We start from the raw sequence: 22481 nt of genomic DNA, 5'->3' as shown, positions 1-22481 counted from the left end.
TGGCCCACAGAGAGTCTGCTCCTCTGCCTCCTGCAAAGGCGGGCTGGGGGTGGGCGGCGAAGGAAGGAGCCCGAGTGTGACCTGAGGGGTCGCCCAATGCAGCCAAGAGTTCCCCAGCTACCCTGACCTCTGGGGCGGGGCCGGCAGCCCACCAGAAAGTGGCATTTCCCTCCAGCCCAGCCCCCGACAAGTTGGGGCACTCAAGGCGGCGTAGACGGCACGGCCCCGCGGGGGACGGAGAGGAGGTGGGGTCCGGCTCCCAGCCCTGCAGAGGACGGCCCAGGGGAGCCCCCATGTCACAGCGCTGGGCCCCGCCAGGCCAGCCGTAGGGTTTGTGAACAGAGGGAGAGTCCCTTGCAGCCCCCTTGCCCCTCTTGGGGAAGGTGCTCAGCCAACTCCGGAGCCTCGTGAACAATGAACGCAGCTTTTATTCACAAGTAAAAGCTGGCAAAAGAGTTCGTCTACATATTTGTACAAAGGTAGGGACACCATAGAAAATGCACGACGCTCGAGACAGGACCCGGCAGGACGGGGAGGCGCCTCGTCGGCAGGCCCACCCCTGCACTGCATCTGGCAAGAAGTGCCTGCTTCCCAAGCCCCCCCGCCCTGCCCGGGTGCCCCCCAGAAAGAGCCCGGCCGGGGGGACGCCGTCTATAGAAAACCATAAAAACATAGATCATTTGTCTTCAAATTCCCACTGCAAATACCGCGTTTATAGGCAAAATGATAGAAAAATATGAGCCTAACAGAACCTTTACAAAACCCTCGTCCCCTAATGTGTGTGTTGGTTTGTTTTGTTTTTTGCTTGTGGTTTTGGTAAGAATTCCTGCCGTGGAGGAAGGCACGGGTGCCTTCAGCTCAGCCCTTGCGCGGGGACCTGACAGAGCAGGTCCCGGGGGAGGGAAGGAGGGCCCGCCACCCCCGCCCGGAAGACCCCACTGGCTCGACCTGCGGAGACAAGCACGCAGACCGAGGGTCTGGAGACTCTGCCGAGAGGAAGCAGCTCCAAAGGAAAGTACTCCTGAATCGAAGACAGAGGCCCGGTGAGCTCGGGGCTGTCCTGCTACACGAGGCGGCTTGGCTGCCGAGAAGGCGAGCTCGGATCACACAGCCAGCTCCTGCGGCCCCTGGGGGCCCCGCCGCGGCCCAGCGCAGCCCCAGCGCACACCGTCTGCTGGTGTCTTGAGTCCTTAGCACCAAATGCGAAGAGAAGAGAAGTCCACTCCAAGGTTAAAGGCACTTGCGTTGCTGTCCAGGGGCGACAGTCGTCCGGTCCCCGCACACTCCGCCGTCCACGCCGCTCGGCCCGCCCCGCCTCCCCCAACCCCATCGCCTCCGAGCCCCGGTCCCGCACCGGACCCCCTCTGCACCCTCGCCCCCCGACCCCCGCCACATCCTCGCTCCACCGCACGTCCCGTCCTCAAGCCCTGACGCCCCCCGCGCCCCGCGCCCCGCGCCCGGCCTCAGACGTCCACCTCCTGCGGGCCCGGGGCGGCGGCAGGGGCGGCCGCGCTGATGTCAAAGCAGGTAACCATCATGACGCGGGCCTTGCACAGGTTCACGCGCTGCTCCAGGGCGGCCGTGGCGCGCTCCAGGGCCGCCAGGTACGCGGCCGACTCGGGCTCCAGCTCCGGGTCCACCTCGACTGCGGAGGGACAGCAGACGGCTGGTCAGGCGGGGACCCCGCAGGGCCAAGGGCTCCCTCCCGCCCCCGCCCGCTTCCGGGGCCCCGTCCGGGTCGAGGTGAGGCGGCTGGGTTGGGGGCGCAGGGCGGGCAGGGAGCCACGGCAGGACGCGGCGTCCGGGGTCCCGCGAGCCTGCGCTCGGGGAGAGGGGCGTCCCGCAGCCCAGCCAGTGAGGCGGGACTCACACTGCTCCAGCCAGCGGCCGGGCTCCAGCATCAGCCGGCCCTGGGTCTCGGCCAGCTCCTCACAGAGGACTTGGCGCTTCGCCTGCACTTCCCGCAGCCGCTGCTGCCTCCGCTCCGCCAGCCGCAGCTTCGCGCCGACGCACACCAGGCCCTGGGCGGCAGGGGACAGATGGGTGGGGACGGGCTCAGGCACAGAGGAGGGCCTGCTCCCAGGGCCTCCCAATACCCCGGCCTTGACCTCGAGCCTCCCTCCACCCCCCGGGCCTGGGCAGGGGCACAGTGGGGCCGCAACGTGGGCAGGGGTAGGACCCCTGGGTCCCCGTGGGTCAGGCTCACGCCAAGTGCTCCCAAAGCAGCCTGTGTCCGCCGGGAACCCAGAACCCAGGGCACAGATCTGGGAACCCCCCCCCGGTGCCACTCCAGGGGGCAGCAGCGGTGGCCTCAGGGCCCCTCCAGCCGCCCACTCCGCCCAAGACGGCCATCCGGACACACCACGGGTTCAGGGCCAAGCAGGGCGATTCCTACCTTCTCGGCGTTCTGGAAGGGCTGTGGGTAAGAGGGAAGGTGAGGTCAGCAGGCTGCCGGCCCCACCCCCAGGGCCCCCCCCCGCCCTTCCAGGGCTTCTGTCACCAGCCCCCAGCGGCCAGGCCCTGACCTCGGCAGGGTCCTCCCTGGGGGCCGGGCGGTGCCGCTGCAGACGCTCCACGTCGTCAATCTCGTACACCTTGATCTCGAACGGCTCCTTCAGGGAGCCAGACAGGGGCGGGGGCAGGTCCACCCACTGCCCGGGCAGGCTGGGCTTGCGGCTCAGGGCAGCGGCATCGGGCAGCGGGGCTGGGATCAGCCGTCGCCGCTGCAGACCTGGAACAGAGAGCCGGGCGCTGGGTGAGCAGAGGCTGGACCCCAGCGCCTGGCCAGGGGCTGAGAGGGGAGCCGGGCCAGGGTCCTGACGTGAGGGGGAAGCACAGAGGCCCGACCCAGAAACAGCCTGGGGCTGGCCAGGAACCCCGGCCCCCTGCCCCACAGAACAGATGCACTCACCCCCCAGCCCCCTCCTGCCTGGACAGCAACACCGGCCTCCCTACACAGCCATGGCCTCATGGGCAGCCCCCACCACCCATGGAGGCAGTCCTCCCGCACCCTAAGTGGCCACACTGGGTCCTTACAACCGTCCGGTTCCTACCGCCCCCGGGACCGATGCCCGAGCTGGCATGCTGGCACCCCCTCCCCAACTCCCAGGACACCCGTCCCTGCTCCCCGCCCATCCTCGTCCCCAGGGCGTCTACAGCCCACGCACAGCCAGTGGCTAAAACCCCCAGCCACACAGAGCCGGAGAAACAGGCCCACTTCCCCCCCGGAGATGGAGGGTCCAGGGACAGAGGCAGGAGCAGCTTTGCAGAGCCCCCAGCAGCGGGGCACTGGCCCCAAACCCAAGCCCTCCCCAGGGCCCCAGGGCCCAGCAGGGTGACCCACCCTTGCCAGCCTGCTGTGACAGGGCTGGGGACCAGCCCCCGGGACAGCGTGGGGATCAGAGAAGGGCACACACTGTAAACACAGTGTGCTTCTAAACTGCAGAGGGCTGTGCACAGCTATCCTTTGGGAAGCCCCAGGCTTGTCTGTGCAACCGTCAAAGGCCACACACATCTAGGATCCAGGAAGGTGGCACCCCGTGGCCAAGCATCATGGAGTTTGTGCCCTGCAGACGGAGCCCGGGACACTGGCGCCCCACCCACCTGTGGCCCTCCTCTTGGGGGACTTGAGGCTGCGGGAGCGGGCGCCTGGGGACGCGGCCCCGCTGTCGCTCAAGGAGTCGGGGGCGGAGGAGGCACTGCCGGTGGCCTCGCTGTCACGCATCATGCTCTCGTAGCCGCTGCTGCCGCCGCTGTGATAAAAAAGGGCAGTGCGGCCCATGGCAGGCGGGAGCTCCCCGCTCAGCACGCTGCTGTTGTCGCTGCCGTGGCCGCTGCTGTAGCGCTGCGGGCGCCGCGGCGCCGTCACCTTGCTATAAGGAGAGGGCAGCGCTGGGCCCACGGGCGGCCGCTCCTCGGACACGTTCACGCCGCTGTCGTTGCCGCTGTCCGAGTCGGCCGAGCCCCACGAGAGGCCGCTTCGGCTGTGGGCACCACCAGCCGCCAGCTCACTGACGCGGCTGTGGGCCGCCCGGAGCGCCTGCTTGGCGCCCATGATGGTGCCCCGGCTGGCCTTGGCCCCAACACCAGGCGCCACCCGTGGAACGACCCTGGGACCCGTCCCCGGGCCTCCAGGGGTCCTGCCTGCTGCAGGGCTCAGTGGCTTCACTGCAGCCCCCAGAGCCCTGGACCCAGCGGCCGCTAAGCTGCGGCCCTTGCCCCCACTGGTAGGGGGCTTGGGGGCCCCCACGCCCTTGGCTGGGCTGCTCCTACAGGCAGGAGCGGGCCCCGGCGTGGGGCTGGCGGGTGGCACACCCAACCTGGGCACGGTCCGGGCCGGCCTCCCAGGGGCTTCCCTGGCCTTGCTGCCACCCTGTGCCAGGCCCTCACACCGCTCCAGAGACCCATGGGTGGTGGGCCGGCTCGCTGCCTCTGCCTTGCCCGCCCGGGCCTTCAGGCTGGACGTGGCCCTAGGGATGGAGTGGTCGGCTCGGCTGCCGGGCCTGGCCTCCCCCTCTGCTCGGAGGAAGGCAGCAGCCCCGGCCCACACTAGGCTCCCAGCCTGGGGAAGGGCCGGTGCCGGGCTGCTCCTGTGCTCCAGGCTGGACTTGCGCTCGGGCGGGGCGGGGGGGGCCGCTCCGCCGGGCCTGGGACAGAGCCCGCCTTTAGCGGCCACGCTCTTCCTGCTGCCGGGGGCAGGCTTTGGGCTGCCCAGGCAAGCGGCTGCCTCAGTCGGGGCGTCCCTGAAGGAGGCGGAGGGCGTGGTCACACCCAGCGTGGTGGCCCCTCTCCGCAGCGGGGGGATCTGAGCCATGGCCTCTGGCCTCTGGGCCACCCTGCCCACCTCACAACCATCCACCACCCTCCGGGCTGGCATCAGAGCCGGGCTGGGGGCCCTGCTGGCAGAGGCCAGGTGGATTGGGCCACATTCGTCCGCCCGGAGAAGCCACGGGTCCTCGAAGGGGCCTCCGGGACCGGGCGGGGCCGGAGCCAGGCGAGTGCAGCCCACACGACTGGCCGTCGAGGACGACCTCGGTTTCCGGGGAAGGCTGGAGTGGAGAGTCTGTGCCGGGGCTGCCCTGCCTGGAGACGCAGCGCGGAGCTCCCAGCCAGGTCGGGTGGCGGCCGCCGCCCCCTCCTCGCCAGGACGAGGGCTCCAGGCAGGGCCAGGACTGTCCACTCGGTCCTGCTCCGAGAACTGAAGGCTGCTGTCCTCCACGGAGCTGTCCGGGATCAGGGGGCCCAGGGGGTCCGGACCTGCTGGCGCATCAGGGCTGAAGGGGTCTGGGCTGGCCCTCGAGGGGGGCTGCGGCGTGGGGCCGAGGCCGTCGGCTGTGCACACGCTGACCTCACTGAGCCAGGAGCTGATGGAGGAGCTGTGGCTGCTGCCGGTCCAGGCCGCTCCGTCTGGGGCGCCCCCGGGGGGCTTCGAGGTGTAGGCGTCAAACTCATCGTTGATGCTGCTGATGATGCTGACTGGCCTCGAACCCGAGGCCAGGGCCTGCAGGGAGCAGTCACTGCCAAAGCTGGCCAGGCTGGCGGGGCGCCCGGCGCCACCCAGCGCCCCCAGGGAGAGCTCCTCCACCAGGGTGAACACCAGCTCGTCCTCGCCGTTGAGTTCCACGGGCTGCTGCAAGGTCACCGTGGTGGTCAGCAGGCCCCGCTCCAGGCGGTGGCCGCGCGCAGGCTGGCGGGGGCAGCCTGCCTGCCCACTTGTGCCCAAGGGGGGCGTCCGTACCACACCATCGGCTCCCCCAGGCTCTTCAGGGGCCCCACCAGCGTCTGGCTGCCGAGGCGGCGGGGGGGCCGGGCTGGGCAGCGGCCTCCGGCCTCCACCCACTGTGGGCTTGTCCGGCACAGGCAGCTCAGGCCTGCTGCTGCCGCCCTCTCCCTGGTCACCGTCAGCCTTGGAGGGCTCCGCGGCACCCCGGCGGGTGTCTGGGACGGGGCTGGCACGAGGCGTGCTGGCAGCCAGCGGGGAGCCCGTGGCCTTCCTGGGGGCTACGGCCTCGGGCAACGAGGGCTTCCTGCTCCCGCGGGCCGGGCTGGCCTGGGCTCCGTCGGGGCCGTCGATGCACTCCAGCCGCTCCTGCAACTCCGCGAAGGTGCTGCAGCGGAAGTGGTCGGCGTCGCGCGGGCCCTCAGACGGCCGACGGCGGCTCAGCGCGGGGATGATGGGCACGAAGTCAGGCGGGCCCTCATTGTCCGTGAGCTCGCGGTCTGACAGCGCCGCCCCCCCAGGCCCCACGTAGATGACCGTGTCGCAGGACTGCTCGCTGCTGGATGAGTAGTCGGGGTCGCCGGGCGAGCTGGGGGCCCGGCGGTCGGGGTCGGGGGCCACGGAGCGGGGGTGGAAGTGTCGCAGGTGGGGGGGGCGGTGGGCTCGGCCTTCCTCGCAGGAGCTGTCCCCGCCTGAGGAGCTGGACGCATACTGGGGACAGAGAAGGCCCTCGTGAGCGGCTGCCCCACCTGCCCCCTCTGCCCGAGACCCACTCCAGTGAAGGAAGTGACGGCATGGCCAGCAACCACGTCCCACCAACCGTGGCGATAGCACGCAAGGCTCAGGCCCCCAAAAACTGGATCTTCCCCCCAACTTCCAGGGAAGTGTTAAGCCAAGTTTCAGGGAGGCAAAAACAGGCACCTTGGCACACGTTGCGTGAGCGCAGAGCCAGGACGCAGACCCGAGGCTGTCAGAGCCCAGGGCGCCCCTAACTCCGCCCTCTGGCCGCACTGAGAACGGCCCGGCATGGTCCCTGCTGGACCAGGCCTGGGAGGGTACCCGCCACGGGGACCACAGGCCCACCCCAGGCCAGGTGGACGCGGCCAGCAACCCCAGCCCCCTTCCAGCAGCTCCAGGTCTGCTTGGGGTGACCTCGGGGGTGGCTCCCGCCCCCTCCGGGGGCACAGCCCTGGGGCCCTAATGGCGGCCGGGGCCCCGGCACCCCCCCCCGTGGGCAGAGCCCCAAGGAGACCGCCCTGGGGGCCTTGGGGGGGGGGGCGCGTGAGTCGGAACCCACCTTGACCTTCTTCCTGCGCAGACGGTGGATGCGGGCCGCCAGCTGCACGGTGCTGAGCGTCTCGGCGTGGCGGGCCGGCGCGTCGGAGACGTGGGCGATCATGGTGGCGCGGCAGCTGGCCGCGGCCAGGGACTCCCGCAGCAGCGTGGTGAGCCTGTGCTCCCTGCGGGCATTGGGGGCGAGGATGCCAGGGCTGGAGCGGGGTGGGGGGCAGGCTTCTCGCGGGACCAGGCCCACGCCTCCGTCCGGCCCCCACCTCGTGCCAGGAGCCCCCGCCAGCCCTAGGGCCACAAGGCCTGTCAGGTGGTGCAGAAACGAAGAGCCCAGAGGCTGGGGGCCCGACGTGCACCGGCCTGGTCCCCAGGGCCACCCAGGCCTGCCGAGGAGGCCGCCACTCACCTGTGGGGCACGTGCTTGGCTCCGCTGACCAAGGCCAAGACGATGCTGCCCAGGGCCGACAAGGACAGACACAGGGGGCCCCCGGGGGCCTCCCCGCCCCTGCCCGGCGCCCCCTCACAGCTGCCCAGGTCGAAGAGGTGCAGGCGGCTGCGGCCTCCGGACACTGAAACCACAGGGCGGGAGGGTGAAGGCTCGGCCCTGCCCCCCACCCCTCCCACCCCCGCCCCCCCGCGCAGTCCTGGCGACACGTACTTCCGCCCCGGCTGCACTTCTCCATGCGGTACTGGTAGACGTGCAGCGTGAAGAGCACGTGGGAGCTGCAACGGGCGTCCTCGCTGCAGCCAGCCCGGCCGGAGCTGCGGGCGGCCAGCGCCGCGTCCAGGTAGAAGGCCGCCCTCTCGGCCGTGGGCGCCCGCAGCTCGCTCTGGTTCTGGAGCTGTGGACAGGCAGGTGGAGGGGACGGGCTGCAGCCCCTGACTGGCTCGGGGCTGGGCTGCAGCTCCCCGCCCGCCTTCCCGAGGCGCCCCCACCCCGCAGCCCCCACGCCGCCGGCCCTGCTCCCCCCGCAGCGGCAGGGGTGTCCGCGTACCTGCGCCCCGCAGACGGGGTCCTCCCGCAGGTACACACCCGGAGACTGGGCGTCCTGGAGGCTGCTGGAGGCCACCTCGGCCAGCAGGTCCCGCAGGCTCTGGTCCCGGCCGCACACCTCCACGGCCGAGACGCGGACGGAGAAGCGCGTGCCCGTCCTCTCCTTGCGCTCGTCCAGGAGCCTGAAGAGCCAGGAGATGGCGCAGGGCACAACGCCCAGGCTCTGCGGCGAGCTGTCCCTCCCGATCATGGTGAAGGACTTGCCTGGGGGCCACGGGCACGTCGGGCTCAGCGTGACAAGGTGACAAGCCCTCAGAGCCGGGCAGGACCTGCAGCTGCTCCCCGGCCCTGCCCGGGGCCCTCGGGACCCACCTGGGCCCCTGAGACGCCGGGGGCCCCCTTCAATCCGCCCCACGCACCCCCTCCCCGCCTTCCAGGCCTGCAGGGTTTTGGCTTCCTCTGCACAGGCCCCCACTCCAGGGGCCCACCCACGGCCTGCCCGGAAACGGCGCCCAGAGACCGCCGAGAAGGACAGGAAGGGACACTTACCGAGGCTCGTGTGGCCAAAGGAAAAAATGCAGCCATCAGCCCCACTGACCACTGACTGGAGCACGTCGGCCACCGTCCCCGAGCAGACCTCGGCCTGGAGGAGGGGCTCAGAGTCAGGCCCCCTCGCAGCCTCCCTCGCTTCTGCCTCCTCACATCACATGCAGGCAGCGAGTCCTCCGGGAGTCGGCGGGCACCCAGGACCAGGCACACAGAGCTCTCCACGCGCACAGGCAGCACAGATGCACACACACGCAGCGTGAACCGATCGGACCCACGGCTGACAGGCACACGCGGCGCACACGTGTGCACACACAGCAGTCACACGGCACGCATGGCGGTGACACACACAAGCATCTGCTGTTCGAAAAGCGTCGGGGAGGGTGGGCTCTGAAAAACTAGGCGTCTCCCTGGAAACGCGGCCTGAGAGGCAGGCCAGGGGCCGGGGAGGCGCCCCGAGGGCCGGGGAGGCCAGAAGGGGAGGCACAGCAGGCCTGCCCGGCGGGGCGCCCCCCTCCTGCCCAAGAGCAGAAGGGGCGCCGGCCTGACGGTCGTCCCATCGCCCCGCCTGGCCGCCACCCTCACCTGCTCCGAGTCCTGGGGGAACACGGCGTCGAAGGCAAACATCTTGGGCACGGCGGCCGGGGTGGCGCGTCGGGAGCCCGCGCTGCCCGGGGGCCCCGCGGCCGGGTCGTAGAGGGTCACCTGCTTCTTCCGCGGGTCCACCTTCAGGAAGGAGGTGGACTCGGCCGAGCGCTGGGCCCCCTGCTCCGGCCAGATCCGCAGCATGACCTTCACCTGGGGAGGCGGGCGGAGCGGGCAGCTGAGCGGCCGCTGATTACAGGGCAGGAGGAGCCCGCGCGAGTTGGGACGGCGGGCCAGGCCCCGGCACGGGAGCCCCACCGCAGGAATGCAGGCGCCCGCGCCCCAGCTCCAGGCCCGAGCGCATCCCATATGAGGTCAGAGAGGCAGGGAGAAGGGGCCGGGAGAGCAGAGGCCGGCGGGGCGCAGGGCGTGTCTGCACAGCACGGGAACAGAGCGGGGTGGGGACGGGGTGCGGGGCACAGGACAGGGGAACGGGCCCCAGATGCCCCCCTGAGCAGAGACAAAAGGCAAGGGCCATACCCAGAGGGCACCCCACCTCCCTCCGTGTGGGGTCCACCACACCCCCTGGCTGATGCCGAGGGAGAAAGGCACAGCGCCTCTGAGAGCAGAGTCGCCCCACGCAGGCACACCCCAGCTCCGTCCGCGCCCCGGCGGGGCAGCCGCCACGCAGGACCACCTGCCTCAGGCCCACATAGGCCTGAGAAGGGAGGAAACACGTTCAGAGAGGCCAACTGTCTCACCCGAGCCACACGGCCTGCAAATGGGTCTCCTGAAACCCCGATCCCCACATCTGAGGGCAGCGGGAGAAAGGGAGAGACAGGCAGCAAGGACCAGCCCACCCGGAAAGGGGGCACGGCAGGGCCCCCTCGGAGCCCCACTCACGCTCCTCTGCGGTGTGTCCTCCACCCCCAACAGTCCCCCAGAGCCGGGCCCCCTGCACCCCCCTTCAGAAGGCCAGCTCAGTGCATGGCAAGGTGCAGCAGCAATTGCTGGGGGCTGGGCAGACAGGGGGATGCTCAGGTCCCACCAGCAGCTCACGCCCGACGGAGAGGAGGACAGGTGCCACCCGCCCCCTCCCCAGCCCCGGGGCTCCGTCCAACCTCACCTCCCCCAGAGCCCCTTCCTCCCAGCCTCGCACCCCCCACCTCTGCCCCGGCCCGACCCGGAGGGGAGGAAGGAAGGCAAGACGCAAAGGGGACCCAGGCTGAGCCCCAAGCTGCCCTGGGGAGAAACTCGGGGTGTTTCTGACTCCAGAGCCTGCTCCAAAGCCAAACTCAAACCCCACAAACCCCACGTCCAGGATTCCAGGATTCCAGGATTTGGGGTCAGCAGGGTGCCAGAGGTAATGTCATTAGCGCAAGAAGTGGGGAAGAAGAGGGAGGTGTGGGTTCCGAAGTGCCCGCCAGGGAAGGAGGTGGAGAGGCTGAGGCTGGCATGGGAGGCCGGGTGGGGAGTGGAGGGGTGCACGGTAGGGCCGGGTGGGGCTCATCTGAGCTCAGGGGCTGGCAGACGACCAGGCAGCCTCTGATACTGTGACTCCAAAGCACAGAGCTTGCCTGTGTCCCTGCCCACTTTCATGCCCAGCTCCAGGGCTGGACCACCAGGCCCAATGCCACCAAGGGCACAGAAGACGGGGGCCAGGAACCCAAATGCGAGCGTCCAAAGCAAAGCATCCTGCAAACACCTGAAAGCCCGCAGGCAAACACACCCCGTGTGTGTGTGTGTGTGTGTGTGTGTGCGTGTGCGTGTGCGTGTGCGTGTGTGTGTGTGTTCTCCGCGGGAGCCACCCTGAGTGAGGGCCCCCCTGGGAAAAGGCGCCACCTCCACTCTCCAAAGGACTCTCCGATTTCTCCACTACAGGGTAATCAAATTACCAGACTCATCTCAGAGCCACTATTTTTCACGGATTTAATTGTAAGTGACAGATACATAGCGCCGGCCAAATTGGTTTACCGTGGGTAGTTCACACGAGGCGCCATCCACTCCCCTTCGGCGCGCGGCAAACCTTCGGCGCTCGGGGGAGGGGGGCTCCTCGGGGAGACGCGCGAAGAAACACTTTTCTACTGAGCGCCTCCGAACCCGGGCTCCATTAGGCGAGAATCGATTCTTTTATTCCCCGACGACAAGAACAAAACTATTTCATTTCCAAACGCCGCTGCCAAGCAGACGAAAACGTGCACTTCCCAGTAATTTTTGGCAATTTTTTTTCCAGCATGATCTCCTGGCCACTTTGGGAGCCGAATGGGTTCTGCAGCTCGGAGCACGTGCCTGGCGGGGCAAGGCCTCGAGCAGCCAGACGGGGCTCTGGCAGGAAACGCACGGCCCACGGGCTGCCTGGCTGAGGACCCCATGGCCCAGAAGGGAGGGGACGTCACGTGCGCCTCCGCCACGGCTCCAGTCCCAGGCAAACACCCAGGTCGCCGTCTGCGAGCCTCCTTCCATCACGGCGGGGAAAGGCCGGGGTCTTTGCACTGGACGCGTGCACGTCTCCCCCCAAAGTGTTCAGACATTGCAAAGCCCCACTGCAGAGCTGCCAGGTGGGGGGAAAAACCCATTTTGCGTGGAAAAAGGGCTCTCCCTCCGGAGAGTGGCTCAGGCAGCGAGGGGGAGGGGCCGCTGGGCCCCCGGGGGAGGGACGCCGTCTTGACACCGGGATGCGGGATTCTCTGAAGAGACGCATTAACGTCAGGGGTTGAGCATCGCCTGCCTTCTTTTCTCTGACAATATTAAATGCCTCTCAGGGGGGCCTCTCACTCTGTGATATTTGTGCAAATAACCTTCTGGGGCTGAGGAAGGGGCGCTGGGGTGGGCGCTGAGAGGACAAGAACGGGTGGCCCAGGGCTCCCCAGGACACAGACGTGGTCTGCCGGAGAGAAGCCAGAAGCCCCTGCCCTGGAGCACGTGGGTGGGGGGCCTGGCCCTGGGGGAGGGGGAGGCCCCCTGGGCCCCGGGTAGCAGCAGGCCCCAGCCACCCAGCCCCGACCCCACCCCGTCTGCAGACAGAAGAGCCCAGAATTGTCAGGAGCCCACCCCCGACGGCCAGCTGGTCCCGTGGGGTCTGCAGCATCCACCCTCTAGCTCCGTGGCAGGGTCCAATCCCCCCTCCAGCAAGTTCCCAGGCTGCGACGCGGCTCCTCAGGGGCCAGGAGGGTCTCCGTCTCAGGGCGCGGGAGCCCAGGAGGCCCCTCGTGGGGGTGACAGACTGAGGGGAGGCTTTCTAGACAAGAGCAGGCTGGCCGAGTCACAGAGGTCCTGCCGTGTGGACAGGGATGACTCTGGGAGGCCAAGCACAGGGACAGAGCGGGGGCTGGGGCGTGGGGGGATCCGTGGAGCAGTCAGGCCTGTGCAGGGCACCCTCTGCAAACACGTCAGACCCTCTCCAGCCCCTGTCACTAGAAGCAGAGGCCCCCGTGTCCTAGGTGGCAGGACAGACTGAACCCAGGGGGGTGTGGAGCCCGCCCACCAGCTCTGCAGGGGGCAAGCCTCCGGTCACTGCAGAGGCCGGCCAGTGCCCGGGTGGGCGGCCGCCCCTCGCAGGGAGGCACCTGGGAGGGGCCGGCAGGCCGCAGAGCGGGCGGAAGCTCAGGGGAAAGCACTCGGGGTTCATACTCAGGGTCCAGCCCCATCCTCACCCCAGAGCGGGTGGCCGTCGACGGGCCCAGCCCTCTGAGCCTCGGGCTCCGCGCCCGCGGAGGGCACAGAGACCTCCCTACCGCACTCACACGCATCCGCAGGCGCAGGGCCCGAACCTGGGCTCGGGCGCAGTCACGAGCAACCCAGACGGGGTCGGGGAGAAAACCCCTTCTCGGCCAACGGCCATGGGAGCCAGGGGCCAGCCAGCCTGTTCCGAGACCGGGCAAGGCCCTGCTTCACCCTGGGACCCAGCATCCCCCCCGCAACCCCAGGGGTCCCCTTCCATCGCGTCAGCCGGGACTCTGGAGAGCCAGGGCCCCACCCTGTGGCAGCAGACCAATAGAGACGGGACAAGGGGGTGCCTGGGGTCAGACCCCAACCCTCGGTCCCAGGAAGCCCCAGCTGCCCAGCCCATGCCCCTGGGACCCTCACCCATTTCCTGTAGCCCCCCCGACAGTCTCCCGGGCTCCCTGTTGCCACCTGGAGCCATCAAGGTGGGCCTGGCCCTCAGCTGCCCCATCTGTTCCCCACTGACCACCCTGGTCCAGCCTGGGGGAAGGAAGCAGGGCCCCTCCGTCACCGGCTCCCCCTCCCTGCAGCTGCTTAGACACCCCCAGCCTCAGCCCACCCCCAAGGGTCACCCCCAAGTCAGGGTCAGGCCTACCTTTCCAACACTGCTGGGGTTGTCCTTGGCCTTGGAGGCGGCCCTCAGCAGACAGGGGGGCGCGGGGGGTGGCCACAGCTGCAGGACCCCGCTGAAGTCCGTGGGGTAGGTGGAGGCTCCGCGGGCAGTGGGGGCGGGCGGTGGGTGGGGCTTCTTGCGCTTGGAGGCCAGGCTGAGCTTCTGGGCAGCCCTGCGGGGTAGGGGAGGGGCACTCAGGGCTGTCCTGCCACCTGCCCCCACCCTAAATGCAGCAGCACAACCAAACTGGGGCCCCCAAGCCTGTGGCTGCCACTTCTAGCCCCTGGCAGTTATGCCAGCAAGGGGCCAGGCCACAGAGGGCCCAAGCCAACCCGGAGCCCAGGCCCCTCTCCGCACCTGCCCGGCAAACGCCCTCTTCCCACCAACCTCTGCCCCGAGTCACCCCGAGTCCCAGCTCAGCAGCTGGGGCAGGACACATGCTGAGCAGCCACCCACGGGTGGTGTGACCGCACGTGGTGACAGCCTCTCCGCAGGTTCTCCGTCTCTAACACAGGACCACGGGCCCACCAGAAGCCCTGTGTGCAGCCCTGATGAGCTAACATGTTCAGGGCACCCAGCCCAGGCCTCCGGCACAGGTGACACACACTGGGCCTGGGTCTGTGCCCAGACTTCACCCCTCCCCCGCTGTGGCGAACGGGCCGTGGGCCAGGATGCGGTCTGGGCTTGGCACTGAAAGAACCTGCCCACCAGGCACGCGGGCAGCCCCTCCCACCGGGCCGCCTCTCCCCTGCGTCCAGCGGTGCCCGCCGCACCCCCGCCCCGGCCCCGGGCTTCTCTGTTCTGTCCTCAAAAGGACCCGCCAGGCAGGGCAGCCCCTCAGCTGCCTCCCACGTGGCCAGAGCTGCCGGCGTTTTGCTTAACTCCTCTCATCTTTAATAGGAGTTGTCTTTTAAGAGACCCCAGGGACAGCTTTCCTCCTAGCGAGGTGTCATCGCAGAAAATAAAAGTAATCTACGGTGCGTGATGGTCCCCAACAGAGCGGCCGGGCCCGCCTGGCAGGGGAGGCGCGGCCCCCGGGAGCGGAGCCCACGCGCCAGCCGGGAGGAGCCCAGACACTCAGGCCTCCACGGGCAGATGCCCCTCAGGTCCTGCCTGAACCCACGTATCCTAAACCTGAGACCCCCTGGACAGCAGAGCCCCGCGTGCCCCCTGCCCAGGACCACACACCAGGCAGGATGGGGGTGGGCAGCATGGCCCAGGCCAGGGCGAGGGCGGCGCCAGGGAGCTCTGAGGAGGGCGGGGAGACGTCCCGGGCACGCGGCTGGACCAGGCAGGGTGGGCACCTGCGAGACCCGGGCGGGGGGGCCGGGGGAGAGGGAGCCGTTCATCAGAGCTGGGCTCCTGGGGCTCCTCCTGCCCCCCCACCCCCCACCTGGACCTGCGGCCCTGGACCCCCGGCCACCCCGGGTTATGCCGCCGCCCTTTGCCAACCACCGCCTGGGAAGAGGCCGCAGCGAGACCAGGAGGCGTGGAGGAGCTTCAGGTCCAGCAGGCAGCCCACCCCCAGCAGGAGGTTGGTCTCCGGGCTTGCGGGGAAGGCACAGCCGGCCTGAGCTGTGCCCAGGAAGGTGGAGGAGGCCTGGGGACACGCGTGCACAGCGGTGCCCCCGCCTGACTCCAGGGGTGCTGGGGACAGGCTGGGCCCCCGGGCAGACCGGACAGGTCAGCAGACAGCCATGGCCGAGGCTGCCCCCCCAGCAGGCTCCCTGCTCCTCCCTCAGTCAGGCAGGGCCACCCAGGGACCCCGAGGCTGGCGGGGGCAGCCTGAGCCCACACCCCCGAGGCTCAAGGGGACGTGGAAGCCAGGAGGACCCAGGGCCGGGAGAGGTGCCGGGGAGGCTGGAGCGACATGGGGCTGCAGATGCCACAACCAGAGGGCTTTGCTCCGTGGGTCACACAGGAGGCTGCAGAGGGCTCTGGGGAGCCAGGGTCTCCAGCACAGACCTCAGCCCCTCCCCTGTCACCCTCAGGGCCCAGCATCGGCGCTGGGGAGGCCACCTCCCCGCAGACATGCCCAGGTCTTGCCTGGACACAGCCCAGGAGGCCAGAATGTTACGGGTCAGCGGCTGGGCCCGTGGCCTGACCCAACTCAGGGCGCCGCCCCCCCCCCCCTCCCCGGGTCAGCCCCTGCAGGGCCGGGACTGCTCCTGCAGGCTTGCCTCCCAGGCCTGACTCGGAGGCCCCGCGACAGCACTCCCCGCTCTGATGAAATCCAGGCCCCTTCAGAACTGGACGAGCCCGGCAGCTGCGCGGACAGGCCGGCCCTCGAGGCCCCCGCCGCGTGGGGCACAGACCCGGTTTCTGAGCACCGGGGGTGGAGACAGTGCCCCCAGGCCTCGCAGAGGCTCGGAGGATAAGCAGGCACCACACGCCGATCACCAGCGCCCACCGCATTGCTGCGGGGGTGGGGGGGGCTCTCAGACCTGCAGGGGACCGTGGGCACGTCTGAGTCAGGCTCTGAAGGGAAGACTGGGAGAGGCAGGAACTTTGCAACACACACAGCAATCCTCATCCTCAGAGGACGCCTCCCCCGGGAAGCCCGCCCTGATGCCTCCACACTGGGCTTCCCCAGACCTGGGCCTCCCGCCACCCTAGGAACCACTCCCGGCCCCGAGACACGGGTTTACCAGGCTGTGCCCCCACCAGGTGGGGACTCTGGAGGGCAGGTGTCTGAACACAGGAGAAGCTTAAGATGGGGCCAGGAGGGAGTGGCGCGTCCCACCATCCCTAAGTCACCAGCCCCTCGCCTACTCCCAGAGGCCTTTGCCCAGCCTCGCTGAGCCTGGTCACTGATTCAGGAAAACAGAAAGGGAAATATTTGCCTTTTTACAAAGAAAAATTGCCTCTTCCAAGGCAGGAGGTAATTTCACAGACAGTTGGCCTTGATGGCGAGAGGCCCTTAATTATCCCGAGGAGACAGACAGACCTGTTTGGACGGGGCGGGGGGGGTCAGTTACAGCCAGCCCAGGGTTTCCTAACGGGGCGACCACGAGGCTGGTGGCCTGGGCCACAGGCCACGCCCCACAGCACTACCCTGCACCTGCTCTGGGGGCTGCCCATCAGGACCCAAGAGCACCTGCTCCCTGCCGTGGCGTTTTCTTTCTGTCCGTCCTTTTTTTTTTCCTTGCTTTTTACAGCCACACCCGCAGCACGTGGAGGTCCCCAGGCTAGGGGTCGAATCAGAGCTGTAGCCGCCAGCCTACACCACAGGCACAGCAACGCAAGATCCAAGCCACATCTGCGACCTACACCACAGCTCACGGCAACGCCAGATACTTAAGCCACTGAGGGAGGCCAGGGATGGAACCCGCAACCTCATGGATCTTAGTCGGCTGCTGAGCCACAATGGGAGCTCCTGCTGTGGCATTTTCCATGTCACCTGGGATCCTTACTCAGAGGCTATGAGGCTTCATGGACTGCCCTGCAGGTGGGGAGACCCTTCCCGCTGAGCCCACTTGACCCCATGCCTCTGGGCAGCATCCGCTCTGCCAGGTACCACGCCTGATGTACCGTGACTGGGCACCTGGACAGACGTGGGGTCCAGCCCCCCGCCCCCCGCCTTGCACCTGCCGAGGAGGCCCCAGCAGTTCTTCCCACATCGTCTAGATTCAGGGGTCCAGGAGGTGACCTCCGCCCCGGAGAGGCCCAGAAGGGTGTGGAGGGAGACAGTGGTATGGACAAATCTGGGGGAGCCTGCAGAAACAGGAAGGGGGGACACTACACCCCCCCGGGGAGGGTTAAGGGGAGTGGGAGGCCTCAGGAAGGCGGAGTCAAGGGCACCAGACCCTCCGGAGAAAATGCAATCGCCGAGGCCGGGCCTTTTCAGGACTGGCAGGGCCTGGCGCCCTGAGCCTGCGGTCCCCACGCCCGAGCTGCCCACCAGGCCCAGCAGAGGGGTGTAGGGCGGCCAGCCTTGCTGCTCTGTGCCCCCTAACAAGACCCTGGGCACCAAGCCACCCCAGAATCGCTCCCCGCCTTGGCTTCCCCACCCCAGGCGAGGGCGTGGAGGGGGTTGGGAAGGCCCCAGAAGGCCCTGGGCCAGTGTGCTGGCCGCAGGGGGCGCTCAGGGACCAGTGGAGAGTCCAGTTCCCAGACCCCAGCCTCTTCGGCCTCCACTCTACAAACACTCGACTCCCACTCAACCCTCACAGCCCACCTCTGTGCCCTAGAAAGCTGGGCACGGCCCTGCTTGGCCCCTGCAAGGACCCCAGGCCACCGTCAAAGGCCGTCTCCACAGATCCCCCCACCGCCCAGCCAGAAACCTGGTCAGCTTCGCCCCCGACCCAGGCGCCCAGTGAGGGGTGGAGGTGGGAGCACAGGACATGCACCCACTCATGCCCGAGGCCCCGCAGGGTGCAGCTCCCCGTCCCCTGGGGACTCGGGAAAGCCCCTCCCCCTGTGAGCCACAGCCGCCCCCACAAAACAAGAAGTGCAACGGTTAAGGGGCCACAGCCTCAGAGAGCAGGGGGTCTCGGGCACAAGCTCAGGACGGTGCCCCCCCAACACACACACACACACACACACACACACACACACACACACACACACACACACACACACACACAAAACCTGGCCCATGACCCTGAGGACACCACTGTGATCCAGGCACCCCAACAGGCTGGACGTAACGGCAGCGGGCAGCACCCTCCCCTCGGCGGCACCCTCCCCTTGGAAACCTGCCTCCCGCTGCCACCATCCCCAGCCCCCGCCCCCGCCTAAGTGCGTGTTTCTATGGTGACGTCCCAAGGTCAGTGGAGGCAGCCTTGCCGGCTGGAGACAAAAGGCAGCACCGGCGAGCCGGGGTCGCTAATGAGCCAGGGTGGCCCCCAGACCCAGGACCAGGGCAGCTGGTCTCCCTTCCCCAAGGGTCTCAGCTTGAAATCCCCCCGCCAGCACCGCGTGACGGAGCGCGGTCGCTGCCTGGAGCCGGGGACACGGGCCGACTGGGTCTGGTTTGTCCCTCTCATCCTCCATGGAGGCTCCCAGCCCGCCAGCCGGAGAACCCCAGTCGGGCTCTCTGCACCTAACTGGGGCCGCGGGCCCGCACCTGCCCAGCCCGCACCGCGTGCCCCGCCACTCCCCAGTCAGGCCGGCGGCCTGGGACCCCGCGGAGAGGCGCCCTGCTCCTGAGACTCACAGACAAGCTCATCAGCGCCATGCTGATGGGACAGTGACCTGGGCCTGGCCATCACCAGCACATCCTGTAACCCTCACACGGCAGAGGGAGCTCGGCCTTGGGTCCGCAGCCCCGCGGACAGACCTCACCCACACCGGCTCACAACCAGGACCCGGCGCCTGCGAGGCCACGCCAGGCTTCCCAGGGCACCAGATCGAACAGCAGGTGGGGGCACAGCCTGCCCCCAGGACACCCTCCCCATCTCACCCCAACCGTCTTGGTCGTCCAGGGATGTACCCTCGGGCCCGTCCCGTCCCCGCGCTCCCCAACTTCAGGGCAGCCACCCTGAGGCCTGCCTGCATCAGCCTCCCAGCCAAAGCCACCCTCCCTGCACCCGCCAGCACTGGCCCAGGACACCCTCGGCGGAGCGTCCCCCCCCCCCCACCCAGGCCAGCCCACTCCCAGGGCCTCGCAGACAGCTCGCTGCACCTCTGCGGAAAGCACCTCTGATGGGCAAGGAAACAGAGGCACAGAGAGGTTAGGTGTCTTGCCCGAGGTCGCACAGCTTGGAGGAGCAGAGACTGAGTTTGAACCCTGCCCTTGGCTACACCCCACCTCGGGGGCGAGAGGCCTTCGCTGGACGCCGCAGTCAACGTGGTGCCTGGGAGGCAGGCCCACCCGCCAGCTGTGAGCTCCGCTCTGCTCCACTCAGCAGCAGGGCGCCAGGGCCAGAAGCGAGGTCGCCAGGGCCAGAAGCGAGGTCCCCAGGCCCCTCACGCTGTTCTCGTCCACGCCGCCCCCAAGCCAGGCCCAGGCCCCGGCCCAGGAGGACGTACCTGAGGAAGAAGGAGGCTGCAGCTGACGGGCCCGTGGAGCCCCCGACCGGCGTGCCCGGGGCCGGGGTGACCAGGGCCGCAGAGCAGGCTCCACCAGGGGCCCACGTCTTCAACATGCCATCGGGCCCCACGGAAGGGGGGCCATCCCGGACCGTGTCTGCCACCGCCACCGCGGCCACCGCTGCTTCAGCCTGGAGGGAAGGAGGGAGCCAGTGAGGCCACCTGCCCAGCCCGCCCACGAGCTCCCTGGGGTCCCCCCGCCCGGGGACCTGACGTTCCAGCCCCTCCTCCTTCAGTCCAGAAATGCAGTGACCACAGTGATCAGGACAGTGGACAGGGACCCGCGCACCCCTCACCCTTCCGTCCGCCCCGGAGCCCCCAGAGGCGTGATTAGAGAAGAGACGATAAATATTTGTCACGAGCGCTAATCGCCCGGGAGGATAACGTGCGATCTTCCCACCGTCTGAAATACTACTCTGGCCTTTCCTACTAATTAGCTCAAATAAATTCCAGAAAGAGAGACAGCCTTGGAACGAAGCGCAAATGTAATTAAACGCCCCCCAGGACGGCGCTGGCACATTGGAGGTCCGGATAGGCCCTAGAGGGGGAGAGACGTGGCCCTGGCAGGGGAGGGCAGCGGCCTGCCTCGGCCCGGCCACCCAGCCCCAGCCCCAGCCCCTCCCCGCCGGCCCCAGCCCGAGCCGTCACAGCTCCCAGGCACCACAGCCTAGTCCCTGGGGCTCCCAGCATCACGTGGCCAGGGCACTGTCAGCCACCGTCCCCTGTGCCCAGCCTGGCAGAGGACAGGGGTCCTCAGGCTGCAAGGACGTGGGCCTGTCTGGTGACCTGCAGGTGAGGAGCCCAGGGAGCAGTCCCGCCCTAGAGGGCCTAGCATCCTCGGGGTCTCACAAGGGACAATGTGGAACAGCCCAGGCACTGTGCCAGCAGATCACACCCTGCCACCTGCCTTGTATCTGCCTATAGGGCAGGAGCTCCTGGGCATCCCTCAGAACCCCACCTGGCCGGCCCTCTCCTTCTCCAGGCCACTCCCTGTGCCCGGCCTCCCCCAGTCCTCAGAACTCTCCCCGGCTTCCCCCAGCCCACCCAGCATGGCCCACTCGTGGAGTAACAGGCCGGGCTCAACCACGCGGCACCGAGTCCCCACCCTACCGGCTTGCCTGAGCACCTAGTGCACACCAGGGGTCAGGAGGCCCAGAGGGCGCCCACCACACCCTGGGTCTGGGCCCTCACCAGGAGTTGGATAAACCAGGAGCACACAGCCCGCAGGGACACAGCACGAGACACGCGGAGCCCACGGCCAGAAGGCAGGCCCGGCACCCACGGGAAAGGGGGCTGGAGGCACGGAGGGACACCGTTCTCGAGGAATGCCCTGGACTGAGACTGGCTACGGGGACCGGACCACTGCCCCTCCTCCAGGCGGCTGCGGGACCTCGAGGGCAAATGTGACATTGGCAGCCGAGGACCCAGCTGCCTGGACACTGCCTGCTCTTTCCCGAGACCTCGCGTGCAGGTGATCTGCCATGCTCCCTGGCCCCAAACACTACTTCTCTTTTGTCACTTTTGTCACTTAACGTACATACTCCCCAGGAGAGACCTAAGCCCCTCTGTGCCCAGAGCAGCAGAGCTCAGGACTCACTTTAAAGGGCACATAATGCGGGGCCCTGAGCTGGCTTTGGCTGAGCGCCCACTGGGCTGGCAGCCCAGGCCGGGGGCTCACCCCTGGTACCCACACTGCTCCCACCAGCCCGGGACAGCCGGACATCCAGCTTGGTGAGGCATCTCGGACAGTGGGGGACAGGGCCAGGGGGTCCCGGGGGCAGAGCTACGGCCCACGGCCCCCCATGGCCAAGCCATCCCAGGGTCCCACGCCAGTACCTCTGCCTCCAGCCAGAAAGTTCCGGCACCACCGCGACAGTGTAGGCCGCCCACACTGACCTGTCTCAGGCGTCTTGCACGCACCTCGGCTCCACCGGCCCCTGAGCTGCGGGGACGCGGCTCCGGCCCCTGGGACGGCTGCCGATTCCTGCCGGAAGCAGAGCCGGGGCATGCCAGCAGCCAGGGGCGGGCGGACGGGGGACCATGACATGGGGACAGCAGAGAGGGGACGAGGGGCGGGCGGGCGGCCAAACAGAAGACGTGATGGAGGCACCAGAGCAGCAACAAAAGCAAAGCATGAAGAGAGGGGAGTGTGAGGGCCACGCAGGGGCCACGGCGGGTGCCGGGGAGCACAGTTTGGGAAACGCCAGGCTAGCCCATCCCCGAGGACACCTCCGTGCCTGAACTCCACCTCTGGAAGGTTCAGGCGCAGGAAGGAGGGCGTCCACCAGCCCCTCAGGAGTGCCGCCCTGGGGCGCAGGGGGTGGGGGCCAAGGGGCGGCCAGAGCTGCATCTTGCAGTCACCGTCTCAGCCCTGCAGGGGGCACGGCTGGCATCGCTCAGTGGGCGTGTGCCAGGCACCAGGGCCCCCTCCAAGCTCTCCTGGTGGCCCCAAGAGCCCCAGGCTGGGAATGTCCTGCCCCCTGGCCACAGGGGTGTGGAAACTGCAGCCCAGAGAAGGCACCAGCAGTGCGTCGAAGAGGCCGCAGAGACAAAGCTCCCTCCACCCCACACCCTCCCGGCCACATCCCTGAGGACAAGTGGGCACCCACCAGGGATGGGACCGCCGCCTCCGGGGTTCATGGGAAGCGGGGGAGGCAAGCAAGCTGGCACAGGGGCAGCAGGAGGAGTGTCCCCAAGTCCGTGGACAGCGGGGAAGCCTGGCTCCATCACAATGACCTCACCTCCCCCTCAAAGCAGCGGCTCCTCCGGGAAGCCTTTCATCCTCCCTGCCCGGGCCGAGTTTCCACTGCCCCAGCCCCGCGGCAGGCTGGGAGCCCTCTGCTCCAGGTCCTCCTCCCTGGACAGACGGCCCTGGGACCCATGCCAGCAGCACCTTTCACCAGTAACGCAGCCCCGCCCTCGGCCGCCCCAGGCTGGGCTACCTCTAGCCTATGGTGGGGTCAGGAGGCCAGAGCCTC

General features: G+C 68.6%; 1 protein-coding gene across 2 annotated transcripts in view; it reads right to left on the bottom strand.

The window, feature by feature from the left end:
• Window positions 1-410: 410 nt before the first annotated feature.
• KIF26A (kinesin family member 26A) overlaps window positions 411-22481 on the bottom strand; it is a 40123-nt gene continuing 18052 nt past the window's right edge. For both annotated transcript variants that reach the window (XM_084967079.1, XM_021081543.2), the window contains exons 4-16: window positions 19444-19634; window positions 13453-13642; window positions 9135-9347; window positions 8553-8646; window positions 8005-8267; window positions 7668-7851; window positions 7416-7578; window positions 7017-7179; window positions 3604-6430; window positions 2526-2731; window positions 2396-2416; window positions 1871-2021; window positions 411-1645 (exon numbers count right to left, since the gene is read on the bottom strand). In XM_084967079.1, the coding sequence (XP_084823205.1) occupies window positions 1464-1645; window positions 1871-2021; window positions 2396-2416; window positions 2526-2731; window positions 3604-6430; window positions 7017-7179; window positions 7416-7578; window positions 7668-7851; window positions 8005-8267; window positions 8553-8646; window positions 9135-9347; window positions 13453-13642; window positions 19444-19634 (4848 nt within the window). In that variant the 3' untranslated portion in view covers window positions 411-1463. The remainder of the gene's footprint in view (window positions 1646-1870; window positions 2022-2395; window positions 2417-2525; window positions 2732-3603; window positions 6431-7016; window positions 7180-7415; window positions 7579-7667; window positions 7852-8004; window positions 8268-8552; window positions 8647-9134; window positions 9348-13452; window positions 13643-19443; window positions 19635-22481) is intronic.

Source organism: Sus scrofa, chromosome 7 (assembly GCF_054392235.1).
Source record: "Sus scrofa isolate SSC_HxYL_T2T_F1_AM1 chromosome 7, Sscrofa_HxYL_maternal_Yorkshire_Landrace_v2.0, whole genome shotgun sequence".
Taxonomy (NCBI): domain Eukaryota; kingdom Metazoa; phylum Chordata; class Mammalia; order Artiodactyla; family Suidae; genus Sus; species Sus scrofa.
The sequence above is the reverse complement of the archived record's forward strand: the minus strand, read 5'-3'. Positions and strand labels throughout refer to the sequence as shown.